This window comes from Akebia trifoliata, chromosome 1, assembly GCF_017979445.1.
Source record: "Akebia trifoliata isolate Shusen 1 chromosome 1, ASM1797944v1, whole genome shotgun sequence".
NCBI classification, from domain to species: Eukaryota; Viridiplantae; Streptophyta; class Magnoliopsida; order Ranunculales; family Lardizabalaceae; genus Akebia; species Akebia trifoliata.
This window is the reverse complement of record NC_141375.1, coordinates 32,989,229-33,010,268: the sequence shown is the minus strand read 5'-3', so window position 1 is coordinate 33,010,268 and position 21,040 is coordinate 32,989,229. Positions and strand designations below refer to the sequence as shown.

Below are 21,040 nucleotides of genomic sequence, written 5' to 3'. Positions count from 1 at the left end.
CCATTTGGTTGACATGTAACATCGCAATTTTGAGGTCACGGATCAAATCCACTTTATTTAAAGTGAATTTAGATTTGGTGAATATTTGAGATACCTATGTTTTTAAATTGATGACATAACTCTTGACCTCAATTTTCTAGTATAGACTAATGTAAAACGAACATGAAGCCCTCATCTTCAATCTTTTGGCTATTCTCAACCTTGAGAGATTTAAGGATATGTTCGATTGCACATGAAATATAGGTGGGAAAGTCATTTTCCGTGTGCTTGATTGGACTTTCCCATGGAAAATGATTATGAATTTTCACCATCTTCCAAAAATCAAGTAAGTGAGGATTTCACTTTTTTCGATACCCATGGAAAAATAAAATTTATCCCCCAAAATCTCAATCCTAAATCAAAACCTTAACTCTTTCTTCTTCTTCTTCTTCTCCACCACGACCACTGGCACTGTCTACCATCACCATCAGTGTCGATGTAGACCCCGATTACCCTCTCTCTCTCTCTCTCCACCACCACCACCTCCGCAGCCACCGTCCCCACCTATCATTTTTCCAAGTGCAACCAAAATGGAATCACGTTTTTCATGGTTCCATTTTCCCATTTTCCATGCTATCAAACACACCGAAAAAATATTCTGAAGATTTCGTCTTTAGTTTTCAACACAAAACTTAGATTCGTGGATTTCATTTTTATTGTTGTAAATCGATATTCCAAGATGTGTTGCTTTATTCTCATTCCCACCAACAAAAAGAAAGATGCTTCTCATAGTGCGCACTTAATCAGTTATGACCAAGATGTTAAATTCATGACTCCACTTTTAGTGCTCTTTGTGAAACTAATTGAGCATTATTAAGTTAACAATGTTAATATGTTCATCACAGTGACAATGATGATGAGGCTTTATCAAATGAATCGACGAAATCCATGATCATGTAAGGCACAAATATAAAAGAAAACAACAAGAAATAGCATAATTCTGTGAACAAACATCAAAGTTGAGGGGTACCACTGGTTGATGATTATGTTATCATTTATTTGCATATATTGAGAGAAAAAAAAATCCGGATGGCACCGACGACAAGCTGAAGAAGAAGATTGGGCATATAAAATAGTCAAGAATCTCTGAAGTGCATCTATTGGATTTTCAATGTTTAGAAGTTATTAAAGAGCCATGGTGTTAGTCCATATGCTAATCAACAGGACATATTACTACAAAATTTCCGAATCAAAGAGTAGCCTAGGACAAGGTTGCTTGTGTGATTGATGTTCATGAGACTAGCAGGGGGCAAGGATCATACCTACGATATCTTGTTCAATGGCAATGACTAGCACCAAACTGGTGTACTTGGGAGATGAACCATCAAACTTGTTCGTGAACCAAATTTTATGTCAATTTCTTAATTTGGTTAAATTGGATAAGTACTATCCTGAATTTTCTTTTCCTTGTAAAAGATTGTTGAACTTGGACTTCTTATGGATGTATCTGCAGAAACTCAATTGATTCATCTCTTTTAGAGTGAATTTCCTTCCCTTGTATGTTGGGTTTATGTGCCTAAGCTTGCAGTAGATAGCACTTAAGATGAAAACAAAATGCATCTAAGTTGTGTCCTAGTTTAACTTCATTGCCTTTCCCTAGCACAAGAGGCTAAGATGAATGTATAATTTTCATCATCATCAAATATAAGCAACAAGATCTTTTTCCAGAGTTTGCTGTGTAAATGGTCATTTTAACAAAAGCTCTGTCACTCAATTTTTGATCATTCACTTCAAAGCCATTACTTAACCTTTTTTTTCGCGTTCCTTGAAAGCCAAATTGTAACCCTTTAGGTCTTGTTTGGATAGAAAGTTACTTTTAGAAAGTGGAAAGTAATTTCTTTTTGCTTTTTAAAAAGTTGTGATTTTTTTACTTTTAAAAACAGTTTTCTAAAATGAACCCAAACAAACTTTTTAACATTATAACTTTCTAAAGTTAAAAAAGTTACTTTTTATGTGTATCCAAATGGGTTCTTAAAGATTCTCTGAAAGTCAAATTTGCACACAAATTAGGTTAAAAAATATTCAAATGCTAGTAGAACAATTAGGACTTTATTGGGCATGTATGTCACCAACTAGTACTATAAGCAAAGAGACATAAAGGATCTGAAGGTATTCAAAGTCATTCTATACGGAAAAGAGGATGATAACTAATGCAAATCAACCTAATAGACACTTAAGGGAAAAAATCAATTCATACACAAAAGAAGAATTTCATAAAGTCGTTGGAAAAAAGAAAAAAAAAAGATTCAAAAGTTAGGTTAAAGGCATAAAAAAGAAGATGACTTTCTAATTCTCTGAAAGTCAAATTTGCATACCAATTGGGTTAAAAAAGATCCAAAAGCTAGTAGAACAGTTAGGACTCTATTGGCCATCTCACCAACTAATTCTATAAGCAAAAGACACATGAAACGCACTCTAAAGGAAGGATATGATGGTATTCAAAGTCATTTTATATGGAAAAGAAAATGAGAACTAAGTATAATCCAAAACAACCCAAAATTAACCTAATATACACTTCAAGTAAAAAAATCCAATCATATATAGAAGATGAATTTCACAAAGCCATCAGAAATAAAAAATCTACCATTTTTTTAATCGGTAAAAGCAACTTGTATTAAAAGTGGTCAGGTGACCAACAAATAGTACAAGAGGAAGGACAACCAACCAAAAATAGAGAACCCAGCCCCTACTATTGCAATCTATAAACCCAATCCCATCTCCCCATAAAGTCGTCAAAGAAAACTCCTCTAAGGCTTTACTTCAGAAAAACAAAAGCCTTTAATAGACACAATGATGTTCTCAAAAGAAGCCGAAATTCCTTTGAAAACCTGCTGATTTCTTTCTTTCCAAATGTCCCAACACATGGCAAAGTGAAGAAGAGACACCAAAGAACAAGCCCAAGCACATCCAAGACCAGAGAAAAAAAATCTACCATTGCTTTGATTAGATTTGACGAAAGGGGTATTCTTTCCTCCAAGCTTATCACATTTACAATGTAAGAAGAGAAGATAATTTATTCAAGTAGAACAAACCACAGCTCGATACAATTAAGTATTAATTTCACATAAAAGGAAGGGTTCCTACAAGTGCATAATAATAATCAAAATAGTAAAAAAAAAAAAACATGGGATCTCCAAGATTCTTTCTCTTACTCAACATAAATATAACTGATATAAGCAAAATAACTATAATCCGATTTCCAACGATGGATTAACAAACTATAATGGCATTACCCAAATTGAAATTCTGCCTGTAAATCCATTCGAAACGCTTACAATTCAAACTCCTTATTCTCTCCTTTTTCCCTTTTATCAATTTCCCTAAATTAAAATTCTATTTTTTTCTAAATCAACTCTGAAATTACGCTGGCGAATCCAACTTCTTCACAGACCCTGTCCCTTCTCTCTCCTCCAACAGCTTCCCCGTCTCCTCGTCGGCCTGCTGGACCTTCTTCTGTGCCTCTTTAGCCATAAGTGCTTGATACTTCAAGTAATTATAATACGTGACGCCCAAGAACGCGAGCCCGTACCCAATCAAATTGATCAAAGTCACTGTATCCCTAATCACCTTCCACGAGAAGGCGATCAACAACCAATCCTTAACAACTCCAGCAACATTCATAGTCAAAGCCGATGTCTTCCCCACCAATAAAAATACCGCGAGATTCAACGCAAAAGCACAGAACGAATTCGATCCGAAAATTAACCAATCAAAATTAAAACTTGAAGACGCCTTCAACACAGGGAATTCGACAATAATCCATGGAACAAACAAGAATGCCAAACAACATGGTGCCACATAATACAACGATGTAATCGGATTAAGCGTTATACCTTTCGAAGTAAGCAAGATCTGAATCAAAACCAATCGGGTCGCTTCGAAGGCAACAGCCCCAAGTTGAAGAATTACACCCCAAGAATCAAATCGAGCTTCACCATAAGCAGCGATCGCGACTCCGAAAGTGATCGATAACATATTAAGCATCGAATTCGTCTTGAAAGTTTCTTTCTTGAAGAGAATTCCAATCGAGTAGACGGCTACGGGCATTAGGGCTTTAAGCATTTGAATGAAGGAGACAGAGAGGTAGATGTAGGCGGAGTTTGAGAACCAGAGACTTAGGGAGTAGAGTGCTCCGATGGGGAGGACAGATGAGATGTAGAGATCACGTGACATGGTGACTGGTTCTACAATATGGAAGACTCGAACAAGGAGGAAAGCTAAGGAAGAACAGAAGGACATGTGGATCATAGTGAGGGATATGGGGAAAGGCCAATTGTACATCTTTTTGTCTAAAATGAACTTGTTGTAAACGATAACAGTGAAGCTTAAGAAGATCCATATTCCAACATAGGCGTACGATAGCAGGATCTTCTTCACAACGCTCTCGCTCTGTGAACCCTCCTTCCCCATTATTCTAAACCCTAACCCTAATTCAGAGAAAGAGATGTAGAAGAAGAGGATGGTGTGCGTAGGTTAAGGCGATGGAGGGCGAAGGATAACGATAAGGTTTTATTTCTTTCTGAGAAGAAGAGTTTTCAGTTTCTTTTGTGTCTGAAATAGAGAGAGAGAGAGAGAGAGGGAAGACGAGTTGTTGGGGAAAGCGGAAGGGGAGTTGAAACGTGTGGGTAATAAATTCACCAATGCTGGAGTGACATTGGATTTACTGCGTTTTTTACATTTCTTACGTGGAGAAGCGCACATAACCGTAGATATTTTTACTCGTGTCGCGAGAAAATAGCATCTACGACTCTAATAAATTGTCTTGAAGGTTAGGTAAGCTAAAATGGAATTGTCCAAATAGAATAAATCCATAGTTTTTTTCTCAAGTTGGGGCTCCTAGAAAGTTAGGTTTACTTGACTTTAGGAAAGAAAAACCATTTTTGTTTTTTGGAATTTTGCAATCTAAAAGATCATGAGTTCGGTATAATTGGAGAAAGAATCATAAAAATGAAAGTCGAAATTAGGGTTTTGAGAGATGGAGATAGGGGAAGGTTAGGGTTGATTTAGTTGATAAGAAAATAATTATAATTCAGTGATTCTTTGATTAATTTCCTTGTTGTAAAATTTTTTCCTAATTTTGAAAAAAAAAAGATCGAAGAATTTTGTTGCAATAGTGCAATGGTTAAGATGGGTGGAAAATGTAGATGATTAAACATTCAAACTATTTGAAAAAAATCTATAAGGAATATCTTATCATCTTAGTCCTTTGTTTGATAGAAATCCTCAAAAACTCATCTTGTTTTAGTAATTATTTTATTGAAAATTACTAATTTCAAACAATGTCTTAAACATACGGTGGAAATGGAGAAGAACCATACAGATTAAAAAATATCAATCTCTAAAAGAACTATGTTCTTATCGAGATTATAGGAGATTCATACTTAGATTTAGCATCTTTAGAACTATTATGTATATTATTAGGTGGTGTTCAACAACCAATGTTGTCCTATATGACTTAAAAGTTTCGGATTGAATTGAATTTTTTTTTTTAAGGATGATCTCTATGATGAGGAGATCATCTTTACAAAAAATTATCTTAATCTAAAATTTGTAAATCCATCAAAAGTAGTTTACAAATTTTTGATAAAAAAATTGACGATCCACAATTTCTAATTCATCTGGAATATTAGGTTGGTGGGCATCCATTGTCACAACTAGTGAAGGTCCCCATGTTTGTCCAATACCATTATATCATGTGAGGGTGTTTGTATGATGTACCATCGTGTATGTGGACCTAGTTTAGAATGGTCAACATCGTAAGAAAAAAAATCCATCAATCAAGCATGCCTAAACATTAGAAATAATCGTTCATTTGTGAAGAAGTTAAAGCTAATTCGTCGATGAAAAGGTCTAGTAGTCAAACAAATTAGGCTCATTCCATTGGAAAATTTATACACAAAGAAAAGGTTTATGTTTAGTTAATGAGTCAACAATTAATGTTTAAGTACCTAATTGGACTTGCATTTGAAAAGTATATTTTCGTAATTTTAGAATTGAGAAGCAATTTTTTAATTGTTGGTGAAAACTTGAGAAACACTTTCCACTTTTATAGAAAACTGAGAATGGTTAGAAACAAAAAATGACTCGTATCCACTTCCCCACTTTTGGCAATTGTAGAGGATTGATGAAAATTTAAAGTTTCTTGATTTTCAAATATTTATGCCTCAAAGCAACTACAACTGGTCTCTAAATCTCTAATTTAGAGAGAGTGACGTTCAAACCTAACTCCAGTCGGTCTCTAAAATCTCTGATAGTCCCTCTAAATTACTATTCATGATTTTAAATTTAGAGACTCTGTTTTTAAATCACTATTCATATATTATTAATATTTTTCAAATACCAATTTTATCCATTTTTCTCATAAATAAATTTTAACCTTCTCTTTTCGTGAAATATTTTTTAAAATCCATTTTTATCCCTTTTTGTTTTCAACTTTTTCAAGTGAATAAATGGTATTTTAAAGAATGAATAGTGTTTAAGAGAAAAAATCAATCGGAGTTCAAATTGGTTTGGAGGAGAGCATCTTCTCTAAATTTAGAGAATATCAATTATGAGCAAAAATTTAAAGACGCGAGTTGGAGTTGCTCTTATTTATTTGTTTAATGACTAAAATACCTTAAAATATAAATTAATGAAAAAATATATAATATAATTGACAATATGTTCAAAAAGCTATTTTCAACACACACACACACACACAAAAATAAAAAATAAAAAATAAAAATCTTACTAAAATGGTAAATTTCAACTGCACTTCCACTGCTTTTGCTCTTACGATTTTTAAAAAAGCACAAATCCTGTCAGATCCAAACAAAGCCTAAAGTTTTAGTATCTTTGGCTGTGTTTTTAGATATCCTATAAATTGAGAGAGAGATGTATATAGCGAAGTTAGTTGGACCATAAGTTGAAGTCCGGGCGGAAATTGATGTTTGAAGATGATGTTCACATGGGCTGCATGTGTACGGTTGACCATCAGTATAACGTGAATCTTCTTGATACTTACGCTGCTTAATTAGCAAAACTAAACATAGTTTTCCACAATACGACTTATTATTCCTAGTATGCCCCTTGTATTTGTTTTAAAAGACCAAGATGACTCAGTCACATCTTCCTGGTCTAGGAGATCGATGGTCGAGAGAATCAATGTGAATCGTCCTTTAATTGCATTAATTGGTCTAATATCCGAGACGATTCATACAATAATTTGAAAATGTTGGCCAAGTCAATCGGATTTTTTATTTTTGACGTAAATTAATTATTCTTTGTAGGGGTTTAAATTTTGTTATTTATGAAAAATAAGATATTATGATAGAGAATCTACTAATCATTTTTTTTTACTAAGAAAAATATAACTATTTAAATAGTACAATTCTCCAAATAATAAGAAATTTCATGATGAGAATCAATTTCTCAAGAATTCCAATTTCTCCGTGCTTGTATTTTGTGCTTTATTCTATAAATTAATTTCTTATGCTTAACGAGAAAATGCCTTTAAACTACAAATAAACCTTCTAAAAGAATGAAAATAAAAATAAAAATTATATAATGATGCATAAAGGGCAAAAAGGGTAGTTTTCATTGAAGTTGGTGGTGGAGATTTTCAAAAATACCAATTAAGTGGGAAGTGGGCAGAGTGTTGGAAAATTAAACCAATTTTGTTTTATTAACATGGGGAGACTAGGTAAAGGGATCCTCTAGGGTCCAGTTGGGATTTTTTTTGTCCAACGACCAATAATACACTGAAACGTGGGAAGACATATATGGTCAAGTAGTTATTTTCTCCAAATATTTTTTTATTTTTGTTCGGATACATGTATGTTTAGTGGTGGTGAACATTTTGTGTCCATCTACGGAAAAAAAAAAAACAAAAAGGAAAATCTTTTGCGAGATACTTGGCACAGGTTTAGTACTTCGACGCGGTTGGGAAGGTAGAAAAGTCAACTTAAGGCTAGACGCTCCCTCTTATTTCGTGTATTAAAATTATGGCGTAACTTAAGTTGACTCGGCCACCAAACTTGATGGAACCAACTCATCATTTAATACGAAAAATTATCAAGTGAACTCATCAACTTAGTCAATTCAACTCGAAGAAGAATTCAATCTGATTGAAAATTTGATGAATTTTTTTTTTTTGTTATATATAATGGGTCAAAGCTAGGATGACTCTTGTAAAAACACATGATCCTGATCATGTAAACTTAATATTCAACAGTTGAGACGTAAAACTTAATATTCAACAGTTGAGATTTATCCCCAAATAAGTACTCTTAAAATATATATATACGTTTTGCCTTATGTGTTTTGTCCTACATGGGTTAAAAGTTTTGGAATGGATTGATTTTTGGTGAGGATAATCTTCTCACCATAGAAATCAATCCATTCCAAAACTTCTAACCATGTAGGACAAAAACATAAGGCAAATAGTAGGGTGCGAACATTTTATATATATATATATATATATATATATATATATATATATATATATGGGTGCGGTTCAAGGGAAAGAGAAAAACAATGGTTTTTCAAAATATGGGTTAGAGGTTTTGGCGTGAGTGATTTTTTGCGAGGATGGTCACTATGATGAGAAGATCATCCCCACAAAAAATCAGCTTAATTCGAAATTTCTAAATCCATCAAAAGTGACTTACAAATTATTGATAAAAATTAGAAAAAAATCGACGGTCCCCATTCTAAATCATTTTTAATGGGGTAAGAAGTTTCAGATTGGACTGTTTTTTTTTCAGATGATCTTCCATCATAGAGATCATCCTCACAAAAAATGAGTTCAATCTGAAACTTCTAACCCATATTTTGAAAATTTATTAATGTTACATTGTTTTTACATATATTTTTTCATATGGCCCTTTGATCCTGACCCTATATATATATAAGAGCATTCAGAGGCCTTAAAGAGAGCCAAACATTTTTCAAAACATGCGTTGGAAGTTTCAAATGAGCTGATTTTTTGTGAGGATGGTCTCTATTATGAAAAGATCATTCTCATCAAAAATCAATTCATTCCGAAGCTTCTAACCCTAGTTTACAAATTGAAGAATCACGGATCGTTCGATTTTTGTAAATCACTTTTGATAAAGTTAAGTTTCAAAGAGGGCTGATTTTTGGTGAGAATGATCTCCTCACAAAAAATCAGCCCATTTCAAAACTTCTAGCCCACGTAGGACAAAACACAAGGTGAATAATAGGGTGCCAAACATGCCCCTTATATATATATATATAATATAATATTATCAAGATACTCATAAATCCCAATCATAGGATATTGTATTCAACAAGTTACCTACATCCATGGGCAACAATGATGCTTCTCCTATTTTCATAAAATCAGAGTTACAATCTTTCTCTCGCAAAACAAAAAGTCATTTTCATAAAAATACAATTTCAAGTTAGTTGTAAAATTATAGTCCATTCAAAAGACAATATTACCCTTACGACAAAAGTCGTGAGATTGAAAGAAAAAAAATACCAAAGAAATAGAGAATACGCAAAATCATTCCTGGTTCACAATCCATTAATGTGCCAATACAATACAACCAACATCATACAAGGCACAAACATTATAATACTCTTTACAAACCATACCAATTGTGATAAGATGCAGAAAATGACGATGACTTGTATGATAAAATAATTCAATTGGTCCTGATTTCCCTGGTCAAGTGGTAGGACAGCAAACCCATACCCATTTTTCAATTCAATGACAGTGAAATAGACTAAAACTTTGACCAGAAATTCTAAAGGTTTTTTTTTTTTTTTTTTTGATGTTAGAATAATTGCAACTCTTCCTTTAGTGCCTTTTTCTTTTCTAAGTGGATCAACTATTAACCTGAAACCTTTTCTTTTTAATAATTGGTGATCACTCATGCCAATAAGAACGTAAAATTTACTTCATCTTTCCTTGATTTACTCTAATTTGTGTTATCTTACAATAAATCTATATATGTTTGAAAATCTTTTAAGTACTATCGAGTTTATTGCGAACTTTAAGCTATGAGTGTTGCTTTCTCAAGGGCAAAACTGTTCAATTAGAGATAGCTACTCGAATACCATTGACACCAAGTGCACTTGCAAATTCTACTTTTACGACAACGTGAACAAGAAGACGCGGGTGATTTACAAGTAACTTCCACGTTTTGGTGAATATTTGAATTACCTAAGCTTTCAAACTGATAACATACCTCCCTTGACCTCGGTCTTTTCTTATAGACTAATGAAAAATGACTTAGTTAAATGTCCTCGTATTCAACTTATAAGTTTAAAAAAGCTTCAAATTTTTTTTCCCCCAAAATAAGTCATCTTCAACCTCTTGGATAAAGTCTATAATCCTACTCTTCAACCTAGAAAAAAAAAACAATGTTACCTTAAGATTCCATATACATTGGCTTTAGAAACCTTAAGAACAAGATAGGATTTTTTTTAAGTAGAAGATTATGAAATTTTGAATAGAAATATCAAGGGTTTAATTTCTACAAGGTTGAAATGATGGATTGAAGATAAGGTTAATAGATTAAAAATAATCTACCATAGAGGTTGAAGCTCTTTGGAAGAAAAATGATGGGTGGGGTTTTTGGTTACAAATTTAATAAGATGATATTTAGGTCATTTTTATTTAGTCTATAAGAGAAGACTGACGCCAGCAGGAAAAGATGAGGTTATTTCAAATATTCACCAAAACATTGAGGCATATCTCCAATATAACTTTTGGTTAGAGAAAAAGAAGCTGAACTTCATACCAGTATTCTTCTCAAGACTCTTCATTAGTGTAACTTGTTTCAAAAACAGTAAGAGGTGCAAATGAGAGTTCTTAGAGTTTCTCAATACAAATATACCAAGATCGTAAAATAACGATCTCGGGTTTAAACCAAGTGACATGAAGTTGTGTCCAATATAGCTTCTTAGAGTTTCTCAATACAAATATACCAAGACCATAAAATAACAATCTCGGGTTTAAACCAAGTGACATGAAGTTGTGTCCAATATAGCTTCTTCTTCTTCTTCTTCTCTCTCTCTCTCTTTTTTCTTTTTTTCTTTTTTTAAGGGAAAAAAAATGAAGTTGAACTTCAAATTAGTATTGATTTTGAGTATCTTCATGTGTTTAATTTGTTTCACTGTCCTACTTCTCTCTGTTATAATGTGTGTACAAAAGAAAAAGGTGGTGTTAGAGGTCCAAATGAGTTCTTAGTGTTTCTCCATACAAATATACTAGTATCGAACATTTGAACAAAAACGATCCCAGGTTTAAATGGCTAATATATATATTTTTTATTATTAATACAACTCTCGATCAAAGAAAAAGAATTTGAACTTCATTCCATGTCAAGTATCTTCATTACTGTAATGGGTCTAATAAACAATCAAAACTGGCTTCTTACATGCATAGGTTGAACTTATCTCTTCATCTTTTGGCAGAAATAATTCAATAATATTATTCAACAAGACCCATTAGCATAAAAAACCCTCCAAATTCACAACCTTAGACAAAGAATTAAGAATGTCAATTATTTCTATCGTTTGTGGACTAGAAAGATCACCTGCAATGAATTCAACGACCACGCCATCGACCTCTATCGAACTACAACCAGGTTTCTTCTTCAACCCCAACTCTTTGAGCGAGCTTCTAACTCTCTTGGCTTCAGATTCCCAACCAGCTTCTTTGTAGATGTTATATAGGATCACATAAGTTCCACAATCAGTTACTCTCAAATTAGAAAGCTTTTTCCAAACTCTGTTCCCTACTTTAACATTTCCATAAGTTCTACAAGCACCCAATAGAGCCCCCCACACGTTAGCATCCCCTTCACCAAATCCTCCCATCTTTTCCTCTATAAACTTCTCAGCTTCCTCTAACATACCCGCTCGAGCCAAGAGATCGACCACACATGCATAATGCTCCAGTCGAGGCTTAATTTGATAAACTGAACCCATTTGATCGAACAATTTAAAGCCCTCATCAACCAATCCCGCATGGGTGCACGCGGTCAAAATGGCAACAAAGGTGGCCTCATTGGGTTGTGTCCCATGCACGCCCATCCTATTGAAGAGCGCAAGTGATTTCCTTGCGTCACCATTCATTGCGACACCGGAGATTATAACATTCCATGCACCGGCATCCTTGTTTGGAATCCCCTCAAAAACTGATAATGATGCTTCTATGCAACCACATTTGGCATACATATCCGCTATCGCAGTGGCTAAGATTGGATTTGAGTCAAGATTGTGTTGTTTCGCATAAGAATGGACCCACAACCCTTGCGCGAGTGCTCCAAGATGTGCGCAAGCAGTGAGGGTGCTCACGAGAACCGACTCATTAGGTTTTATTCCTTCCTCTTGCATCTGTCTAAAGAGGCAGAGGACCTCCTTAAAGTCGCTAACCCGTGAGTAGGCAGCCATCATTGCACTCCATGAGATCACATTTCTTTCAAGCATTTCATCAAACAATATTCGAGCGTTCACAACGTCTCCCACCTTCCCATACCCATCTATCATCGCTGTCCACAAAACCACATCCCTTCTAAAAATTCCATCAAACAGTCTCCTTGCAGTTCCCATATCAAGAATTGAAGAGTAGAATTCAATTAGAGCACTTAGGACAAATGGGTCATCACGAAATCCAAATTTCACGATATGGGTATGAACCAAACGACCAATTAGCTTCGAATAAGGAAGGAAGAGAAGAGTGCAGGCTTTGATTAATGGAGGGAAAGTGTAGTTATTTGCAGTTAGACCAAAATTTAACATGTCAAGATAACAAAAAATGGCGGGAATCGGTGAATGGGTTTGAACGTGACCTCTGATCATGTTGTTGTATATGAAGGTATTGCGGTGAGGGAGATGTCGAAAGATTAAGAGGGCGTGGGCGAAGAGATTGGCATCGCGGGAGATTGTGGCGAGCGATAAGAGGTGGCCAACAGAAACGGGGGATTGAAGAAGTTGGGATTTGAGGAGGTGAGCATGGATTTGTTTGAATTGGTTTAGATTCTTGCATTTCTTCAGTTGGAGAATAATGCCGTTACGAGGGTTGTAGTTCTTCAATGTTTTAACGGTTTTTTGAAACATACAGTGGGTTGACAAAAGAAAGAAGTCTGGTGATCCAATTCCAGGCATCGTTTACATATAGAATGGGGTGTTATAAGTAAATATTGGTGTGTTAATATAAAATCACTTTTATAAACAGGTCCCCCAGTGATACAGAGTTGACTCATAAGTTAGTTCATCTCAATTTATCTATATGTAAATAATTTATTTCTTAATACAATGTGGATTAGTAGATACTTAGTTTCAAAAATATACTTTAAATAGATAATAAATTAATAAAGATAATTATTGAAGAATCTATTGCCACATCAACTTTTGCTAGCAATACCCCAATTCATATGTAAATCACCGTCCAATGAAAGTATCATTAAACAATGATTATTTGTAAATAGCTTTTTGAATTTTTGTAATATTTCCAAAAATATCATTATACAATGATAATGACAACAGAATCCATACTTTTTTTGCTACTAAAATCACAACAGATTTGTTTCTAAGATTATTTATGGGGAAAAAATCACAGTTTTGGAGGTTACAAACATGCAATTCGTGCATTGGAGGTCATAAACATCCCCCTCTAATGATAACCCTCATTTACAACTATAATATCGCATTAATATGATACATTCGAGAAGAAATGAAAGAAAGAAAGAAAACACTTTACCACCAAAGAAGGTTCGATATCATGGTGAGATCCCTTAAACCATTAGCAAGTGATAATGATCACCCCTCATAGTGAATGCTCGCTTCATCTGGCAATGTACTGGACGAGCGTGAGCCAGAAGCATCACTCGAGCCTAACCCACTTGTAAGTGAAGAAGAAGAGTGCATAGGTATATAAATTGCACTAGGTCGAGAATCAGGTAAATCCAATAAAGGCTCATTTGGGTTCCTAAACACTTGAACCACCTTTCGCATCCTTGGCCTAAACATCGGGTCTGGATGCGAACACGCAAGCCCAATGGCCAAAGCACGCTTCACTTCTTCCTCGTCGAAGTTAAGCTTGAGCTTTTCATCTACGCCCTTTAACAACTCACCCTTCCCATATAAGCCCCATACAAAATCAACTAAATTGTTTTCGAAACCACACATAGCTCTTCTCCCACATATAACTTCGAGTACAACAATTCCAAAGCTAAAGGCATCAGACTCTGGTGTCGCCTTCCCAGTATAACTACACTCCGGGGCTAGGTACCCAGGTGTACCGGCTAGCATTGTCGTCACCGAAGCTTCATTTTGAAGTAGCCTAGCAAGCCCAAAGTCACCAAGATGAGCATTATAGTCAGAATCCAACATCACATTGTTTGGCTTCACATCACGATGAACAACAGTGCTACCACACTCTTCATGGAGGTACAATAATGCTGAAGCCAACCCTGTTAAGATCTTATACCTAGTTTTCCAATCCAAAGCATCCTTGCCGATGAAGCGATCAAGGCTACCATTGGGCATGAATTCATAGACAAGGAGGAGATGGTTGTGCTCATGGCACCAACCTTGAAGTTGTACGATGTTCCTGTGCCTTAGACGCCCTATGGTGCATATTTCTGCCAAGTATTCCCGTTCACCTAGTAAACATTTATAAGCAAAATATTTATTACCACATGAGAGTATAAAATATTTTTTCATAATATGAAACAAAAGTCAAGTTATTGAACAAACCTTGTTGTGAAGTTGCCGATATCTTTTTGACAGCTATAGTCAAGGGAGGATCAGCAACAATGATGCCTCGATAAACACTCCCAAATCCTCCCGTCCCCAACAAGTTTTCTTTGCTGAATCCGTTTGTAGCCTTTGAAAGTGCCTTCAAAGTAAATAATTTGGGAGCATTGGCAGCAGTCCTAGACCGACTTTCTATACCATCCTTCTTCAAGTTCTTCAAACTTTTCTGCCTACGCGCTTTTACTAGAAGATAAATGCATACTACCAACACTGATACCCCGATGACTATCGGGAAAATTAAGGTCAAAATCTTCTTAATTTGGTAACTTTTTCCATGGCCATCTTTAAGAGTGTAACCCGGCAATGGGACCGAAGTGAAAACCCAATTAAGGATTTGGTGGGTCTCTGAGACGAATCCTGTTGAGCCCGTGAATCCCACGTAAACTAAGCTTGGAACTGTTTTTGACATTTTGAGTGAATGGTTGAGAACACTCACTAAAGGGTCTCCAACATATGATGCAGAGATTTGGAGTTTCTTTCCCCAGCCATCGTAATCGATCCTAACCTTGATTTCTTTTCCAAATTTGAGGTCGACACCGATGCTGTTAAGGCTAACAGTAGCAACAGATTTGATGCTCTTTGTGTCAATTCCAATATGGTTATCATCAGGGTCGAACTCGTTATTGTAGAAAGTGTCTAGCTCCACACCTAGTTGATGGATGATGCTACCTACATTGAAAAATGTGTGTTTTACACAAATGGATGTATTTTTTATTTTTTTAAATATTACATTTAAAGAATGCAGAATTTCCATTTTTGTGAATAATTTTTTGATGAAAAGATGTAGGTTGTCAGGAAATAAAAAGAGTATAAATTTACTTGTAAACCTCTTTGATTTAAATAGTGTAAATGATCACTGTTTTACTTTAAATTACAAAGAAGAAGAAAATTGACATTTGCAATGGCATTCTCATGACGGCTTAACAAGATAATAATTAATTTTCAAAGGTTATCATAAGGGTATTTTGGTAATTTCATATAAAATTATGTATGTTTGTGGTTCTATTTATTTTGTGTAGGGTTATAAAGGTAAATTTAAATTTAAATCTGTAAATACATACAAATAAATTATTCTTTCTCGTAAATAAAAATATTAACAAAATAGATAAATTATTCTTTTACACATAAAATTTTCAAAACGTATCCAAAGACCTAAATTCATGAAGTTTTATACCTTGCAATATTTTAAGCATAAAGAAAGGGTATCCCCACCAAAGTACAACTTGGAGTTGGGCTTTTAGATCTCCCAATATATCAAATGATTACACATTAAAAATTAAAAACCAAGAAGAATTATATATATATATATATATAGGGAGCATTCAAGGGACATAAGTAACAACATATGTAAGTAACATGTTTCAAAATATGGGTTAGTAGTTTCGGATTGAGCTGATTTTTTGTGAGGATGATCTCTATGATGAGTCTGAACCTTCTAACCCCATTAAACCACTTTTGATGGATTTAGAAGTTTCAGATTGGGCTGATTTTTTGTGAGGATGAGCTTCTCATCATAGAGATCATCCTTACAAAAAATCAGCTTAATTCAAAATTTATAACCCATATTTTGAAAAATGATTGTTTTTACTTATGTCCCTTGAACCCCTCACCCAGCGGCAAGATCAATAGTCAAGTAAATAGCCAACGTGTTTTGTCATACATGGGTTAGAAGTTTCAGAATGAGCTGCTTTTTTGTGAGGATGATCTCTATGGTGATGAGATCATCCTCACAAAGATCAGTCCATTCTGAAACTTTTAACCCTAGTTTACAAGTTGAAAAATCGTGGACCATTCATTTTTTGTAAACCCCTTTTGATGGGGATAGAAGTTTCGGAATTGACTGATTTTTTTGTGAGGATGATCTCCTCACTATAAAGATCATCCTCACAAAAAATGTGCTCATTCCAAAACTTCTAACTCTTATAGGACAAAACACGTTGAATATATATATATATTCTTTTTTACCTTCAGTGGTGCGATTGAGGAGACCCAAGAACGCGCCAGAGCTGTTAGCAGGAGAAGGACCATTATCTTGAGCCATAACAAAAGCCATTCCTTCACCAGAACCCATTGAATTGGGACTCTTAGATATCCTAACAGTAAAGGATGTAGAGATCGTTGCAGGCCATGCAAGCACGGGGCGCTTATAAAGAACCCGACCAACATTATTCACCGACGACAAAGGTGTGGTGGTGCTATTGGGTTCTTGAGGTACAGGAGTGACATCCAGATACCCATTACTAGCTACAGCAGAACCCAAACATATAAGGTCTCCAGCTTCGCTACAACTCTCAGGATTAAAAGAAGGGAAAGCAAAGTTAATAGGATCAACAGAACTCGAAGAAGCTAGGTTAAGAAATGAAGAGAGGATTAGAAGCATAAACATGGTGGTTGTTGATGAATGGAAGAACATTTAGCACGGTTTTTTGTTTATATTAATAGAGGTGTTAACAGGTTAGCTACCGTTTGAACTTCAGTTTGTATTTATGTGTCTATCTTCGTAACTTAAAGAAGTTTGGTTAAGAAATGAGGAGAGGATTAGAAGCATAAACATGGTTGTTGTTGACGAATGGAAGAACATTTAGCACAGTTTCTTGTTTATATTAGCAGAGGTGTTAATGGGTTCGTTTTCGTTTGAACTTCAGTTTGTATTTGTGTGTCTAACTTTGGTACGACGTTATTATAGAGGAGATGATCAATGGGTTTTCAAGAGATTTATGGAATGTGGATGCTATTAATTTGTTTATATGTTTGGAAATTGTTCGGTATAACCAATAAAAACCAAGAGATTCATGTTTTCGTCTTCTATTGTGAAAAATGACAAGATTGCAAAAATAGTATATAGAGTTTGTCCAAAAGAATAAACCCAAGAGAAGGTATAACTTGAATATTTGATTAATGTCCACAACATTGTTCTAAGAAAATGATTGGGAAATGACTGGTCTTACCCTTATAACTTTTATCATTGAAATTGCGACCAACTGACCATCCCAAAGAAATCATGGGCACGCCTTTGAATACGTGACACGTTCGACAGTCATTGAGAGCCGCAACAAAGTATAATTGGGAATTTACTTTCAAACATTTCCTCGAATAGTGTTAGAGCGTACCTTTCCCACCTTCCTATACCCATCAATCATCGATATCCACGAAACCACATCCCTTTTAGATCACTCGAGACAAATGGGGTCATCGCGAAATCGAAATTCCACTGCATGTGTATGAACCAAAAGACCAATTAGCTTCGAATGGGGGAGGAGGAGGAGAGTTTTGGCTTTGATTAATGGAAGGAATGTGTAGTTCTTTGTACTTAGACCAAAATTCAACATGTCAATTATAACGGAAAATGGCGGGAATCAGCTTATGAGTTTGAAGTTTGAACTTAAAGCTTTGATCATGGTGCCATAAATGAAGGTGTTGTGGGAGAATAATGACGTTGCGGGGCGGTTGTTCTTCCATGTTTTAACGGATTTTTGAAAAGTAGATGAGAATAAGGGATGTCAGTTAGCCTGATTGAAATTAAGGTCTCGGTTCCCTACTCTAATACAAACCCGGTTCATCGCCTAACAATCGGTTGACATATGGGGCATAACTGCAAATGATGTAACCAATGCTGCCATCAAAAAATGATATTTCTTGATTAGATCATTTTGTGGCATTCAAAAACATTATCCAATACCAAGATGTTATAGGTAATGAAATTCCACGACAATTTTGTTTTTTTTTTCACCTTTGAATTTTAATTTTACATTTAGCTGCTCATTAGTCATCCATTTTTAATACTTTGACATAAGTTTATTTTGATGAATTGTAGAAGGTAGTGATGTTCGATTGCAAATATGATAATTCATGAGGGCCCCACAATCTTTTTTTAAATTTGAAATCTTAAAATTAAAATTTGGGATAGAGGATGTAGGGCACAAGATATAAATTTTCTCTATTGCTTACATTATGTATGTCATATATGCCAACTGATTGTTGGGCTGTGAGCAAAAAATCACTCCTAAAACCATCATACTTTTCTAGTTTTTCCTTGTCCCTAGAACCATGAGTACCTATTGAGTTAGATTCTTGAGAATCACGATGATACTAAAAAATTATTTTAGTACTAATTATAGATCTCCATTTTCTTTACATGCAAAGGTTTTTTTCATCGCAATGTATTACAATTTGTTCTATTGAATATATATGGATAGTGAAGGGTTCGAGGAAACCATGAAGTTGTTTATTAGTGAACTCCTCTAGACTACATGACAATGTAGTAAATGACATACATGATTTTATATGATGCAATTTTTGTGAACCTAACCGAAGTGTATGTGTAGATTTCTTTGACTTATCTCAGACAACTATTCGATGACATGTTCCCTTCCTCCAAATGCCAATTGTGGCATTGGTGTAGTATGTGTTGGTGGCCCATCAGGGTCTAGGAGGGTTCAAGAAAGTTTTGGAAAGTTGAGAAAATTCCATTTTTTCTGTAAAAGTCAAGGGATTGGTACGAGAATTAGTGGAAGGGTGTTTGAGGTTTGAGGTCTCGGGACGGGTTCTGAACTTCCAAAAAAGTCTAGAGTGTGTGTGGAAGGGTTTAGGGCTTTCGATTTCAAAAGTGATTCAAACATTTGGATTTCTAGGAGGCTTTAGGGATTTTGGGGAGAAGATCAAAGAGTAGGGTTTCAGTTTCTTCTCTACCTTTTGGACCTAACTAGAGAATCATAATCCTTGCTGAATGTTGTCATTTTGTACCGAAAAAGATCAATACACAATTTTTAGATGTCAACACATGAGACATGTATATTATTCTATGAAATAATGCTAAAAGGCCTTTTTTTAAAATTGAAACATCGTTCATTTTAGAACCCACTTTATTGATAAAATATTTTAATTTCGAAAATAATAATTTATCATTTTCACAATTAAAATGAATAATGCGTCGTTTGATAAATTTCCAATTTTGGCATGTTGATTTGATAATTTGCTATTTTTTTTTTTAATGGGTACGAGGTCAATAATCAATTATCTCACCCCCACATAACTTATCATGGGGGATGTTAGTTGCACTTGGCAATTATTTTTGTAACAAATTACTTAGAAAAAGAAGGCTACCTAAGAAAAAAAAAAGCCTTTTACTTAAATAAAACTAATTTGTTACCTCTTATTATTTTTCATGTCAAGGATTAATTTATTTGCAGTTGTTTAGCAAATATTCTATTAAAAAATACTTTTATCGCAATTGTTCTTGGCATATTCATTCAATGCTAAAAAGTAAAATCCGTTGGACCATAGAGTTTACTAAATGACCCGTACAAAATTATATCACACACAAATTGACTTTTCACCATCAACGCAATAGTTAGAATTTGAGGAAAAATAAAGATTTCCTAGAGACCAGTTCAAATCTTCTAGGGATAATACACATTTTCCTAGGGATAAATTTGTCTTAGGAATCCCTAACACTCCAACGGTCATGTACCGTTGGAGTGCCTCAACCCTATAGGTATGTTTGATTGCACATGAAAATATAGGATGAAAAATCAATTTTCATGAAAAATGACATTTTTCTAGTGCTTGATTGCACATGAAAATGAAAATTCATTTTCCACCTCAATCAAAAAATCTACCAAAACATATATTTCACTTTCTCACCCATATGGGTAGGAAAGTGAAATACACCTATATTTTTCATCCCCAATTCTTTCACACTCATATATTTTTCTTTCGTACTACCACCACCACCATCATATTAACCTTGCTGTCGTCATTGCCTTCGTTGTCACCGTCATCACTATTTTCAGTCACACACACACACACTCTCTTTCTCTTCTCATTTTTTCACCCCTCACCTCCGCCACCGCTACCACCATCACTACGTTCTCCCCTCATCTTTCTTATCATTTTCTTCCTTACTTACCTCCGCCACCACCGTTGCTATTGCCGCCATTGCCACCACCACTGCATCCTCCCCCCTTCATCTTCTTCCTCTCCCCCTCCTCTCATCTTCTTTCTCCTCCTCTTCTTCTCCTTCTTATTATTTTTCCTCGTATAATTTTCCCATGATTTTCTCCAAGTAAAATCAAATATAGAATTTGATTTTCTAGTCCTACTTATTTTCTATCACAAAATGTTCATGGATTTCAAATTTCATGGAAAGTCACTCTCCATGCAATCAAACATACCCTAATAAATTGGGATTAAAAGTTTAAGAATGGCTTGATTTTCGATGAGGATG

General features: G+C 34.7%; 1 protein-coding gene and 2 pseudogenes across 1 annotated transcript; all 3 read right to left on the bottom strand.

The window, feature by feature from the left end:
* Positions 1–2,987: 2,987 nt before the first annotated feature.
* Positions 2,988–4,626, bottom strand: LOC147411892 (putative sugar phosphate/phosphate translocator At5g25400 pseudogene; annotated as a pseudogene).
* Positions 4,627–11,406: 6,780 nt separating this feature from the next.
* On the bottom strand, positions 11,407–13,218 carry LOC147411891 (pentatricopeptide repeat-containing protein At5g06540 pseudogene; annotated as a pseudogene).
* A 385-nt stretch (positions 13,219–13,603) lies between these two features.
* Positions 13,604–18,363, bottom strand: LOC147411890 (putative L-type lectin-domain containing receptor kinase S.5). The gene is made up of 3 exons (XM_086456622.1): positions 16,780–18,363; positions 14,755–15,483; positions 13,604–14,660 (listed from the first exon to the last, which is right to left on the bottom strand). The coding sequence occupies exons 1-3, from the start codon at positions 17,225–17,227 to the stop codon at positions 13,816–13,818; spliced, it is 2,022 nt and encodes a 673-aa protein (XP_086312748.1). The 5' UTR covers positions 17,228–18,363; the 3' UTR covers positions 13,604–13,815.
* Between the last annotated feature and the right edge of the window lie 2,677 nt (positions 18,364–21,040).

Bases quoted from the DNA above. Each gene is read 5' to 3' on its own strand.
- LOC147411890 (XM_086456622.1), bottom strand. From the start codon at position 17,227: ATGTTCTTCCATTCATCAACAACCACCATGTTTATGCTTCTAATCCTC. The intron at 15,484-16,779 runs GTAAAAAAGAAT...TTTTCAATGTAG, and splicing joins CCTCAATCGCACCACTGAAG to GTAGCATCATCCATCAACTA. The intron at 14,661-14,754 runs GTTTGTTCAATA...AATGTTTACTAG, and splicing joins ATCGGCAACTTCACAACAAG to GTGAACGGGAATACTTGGCA.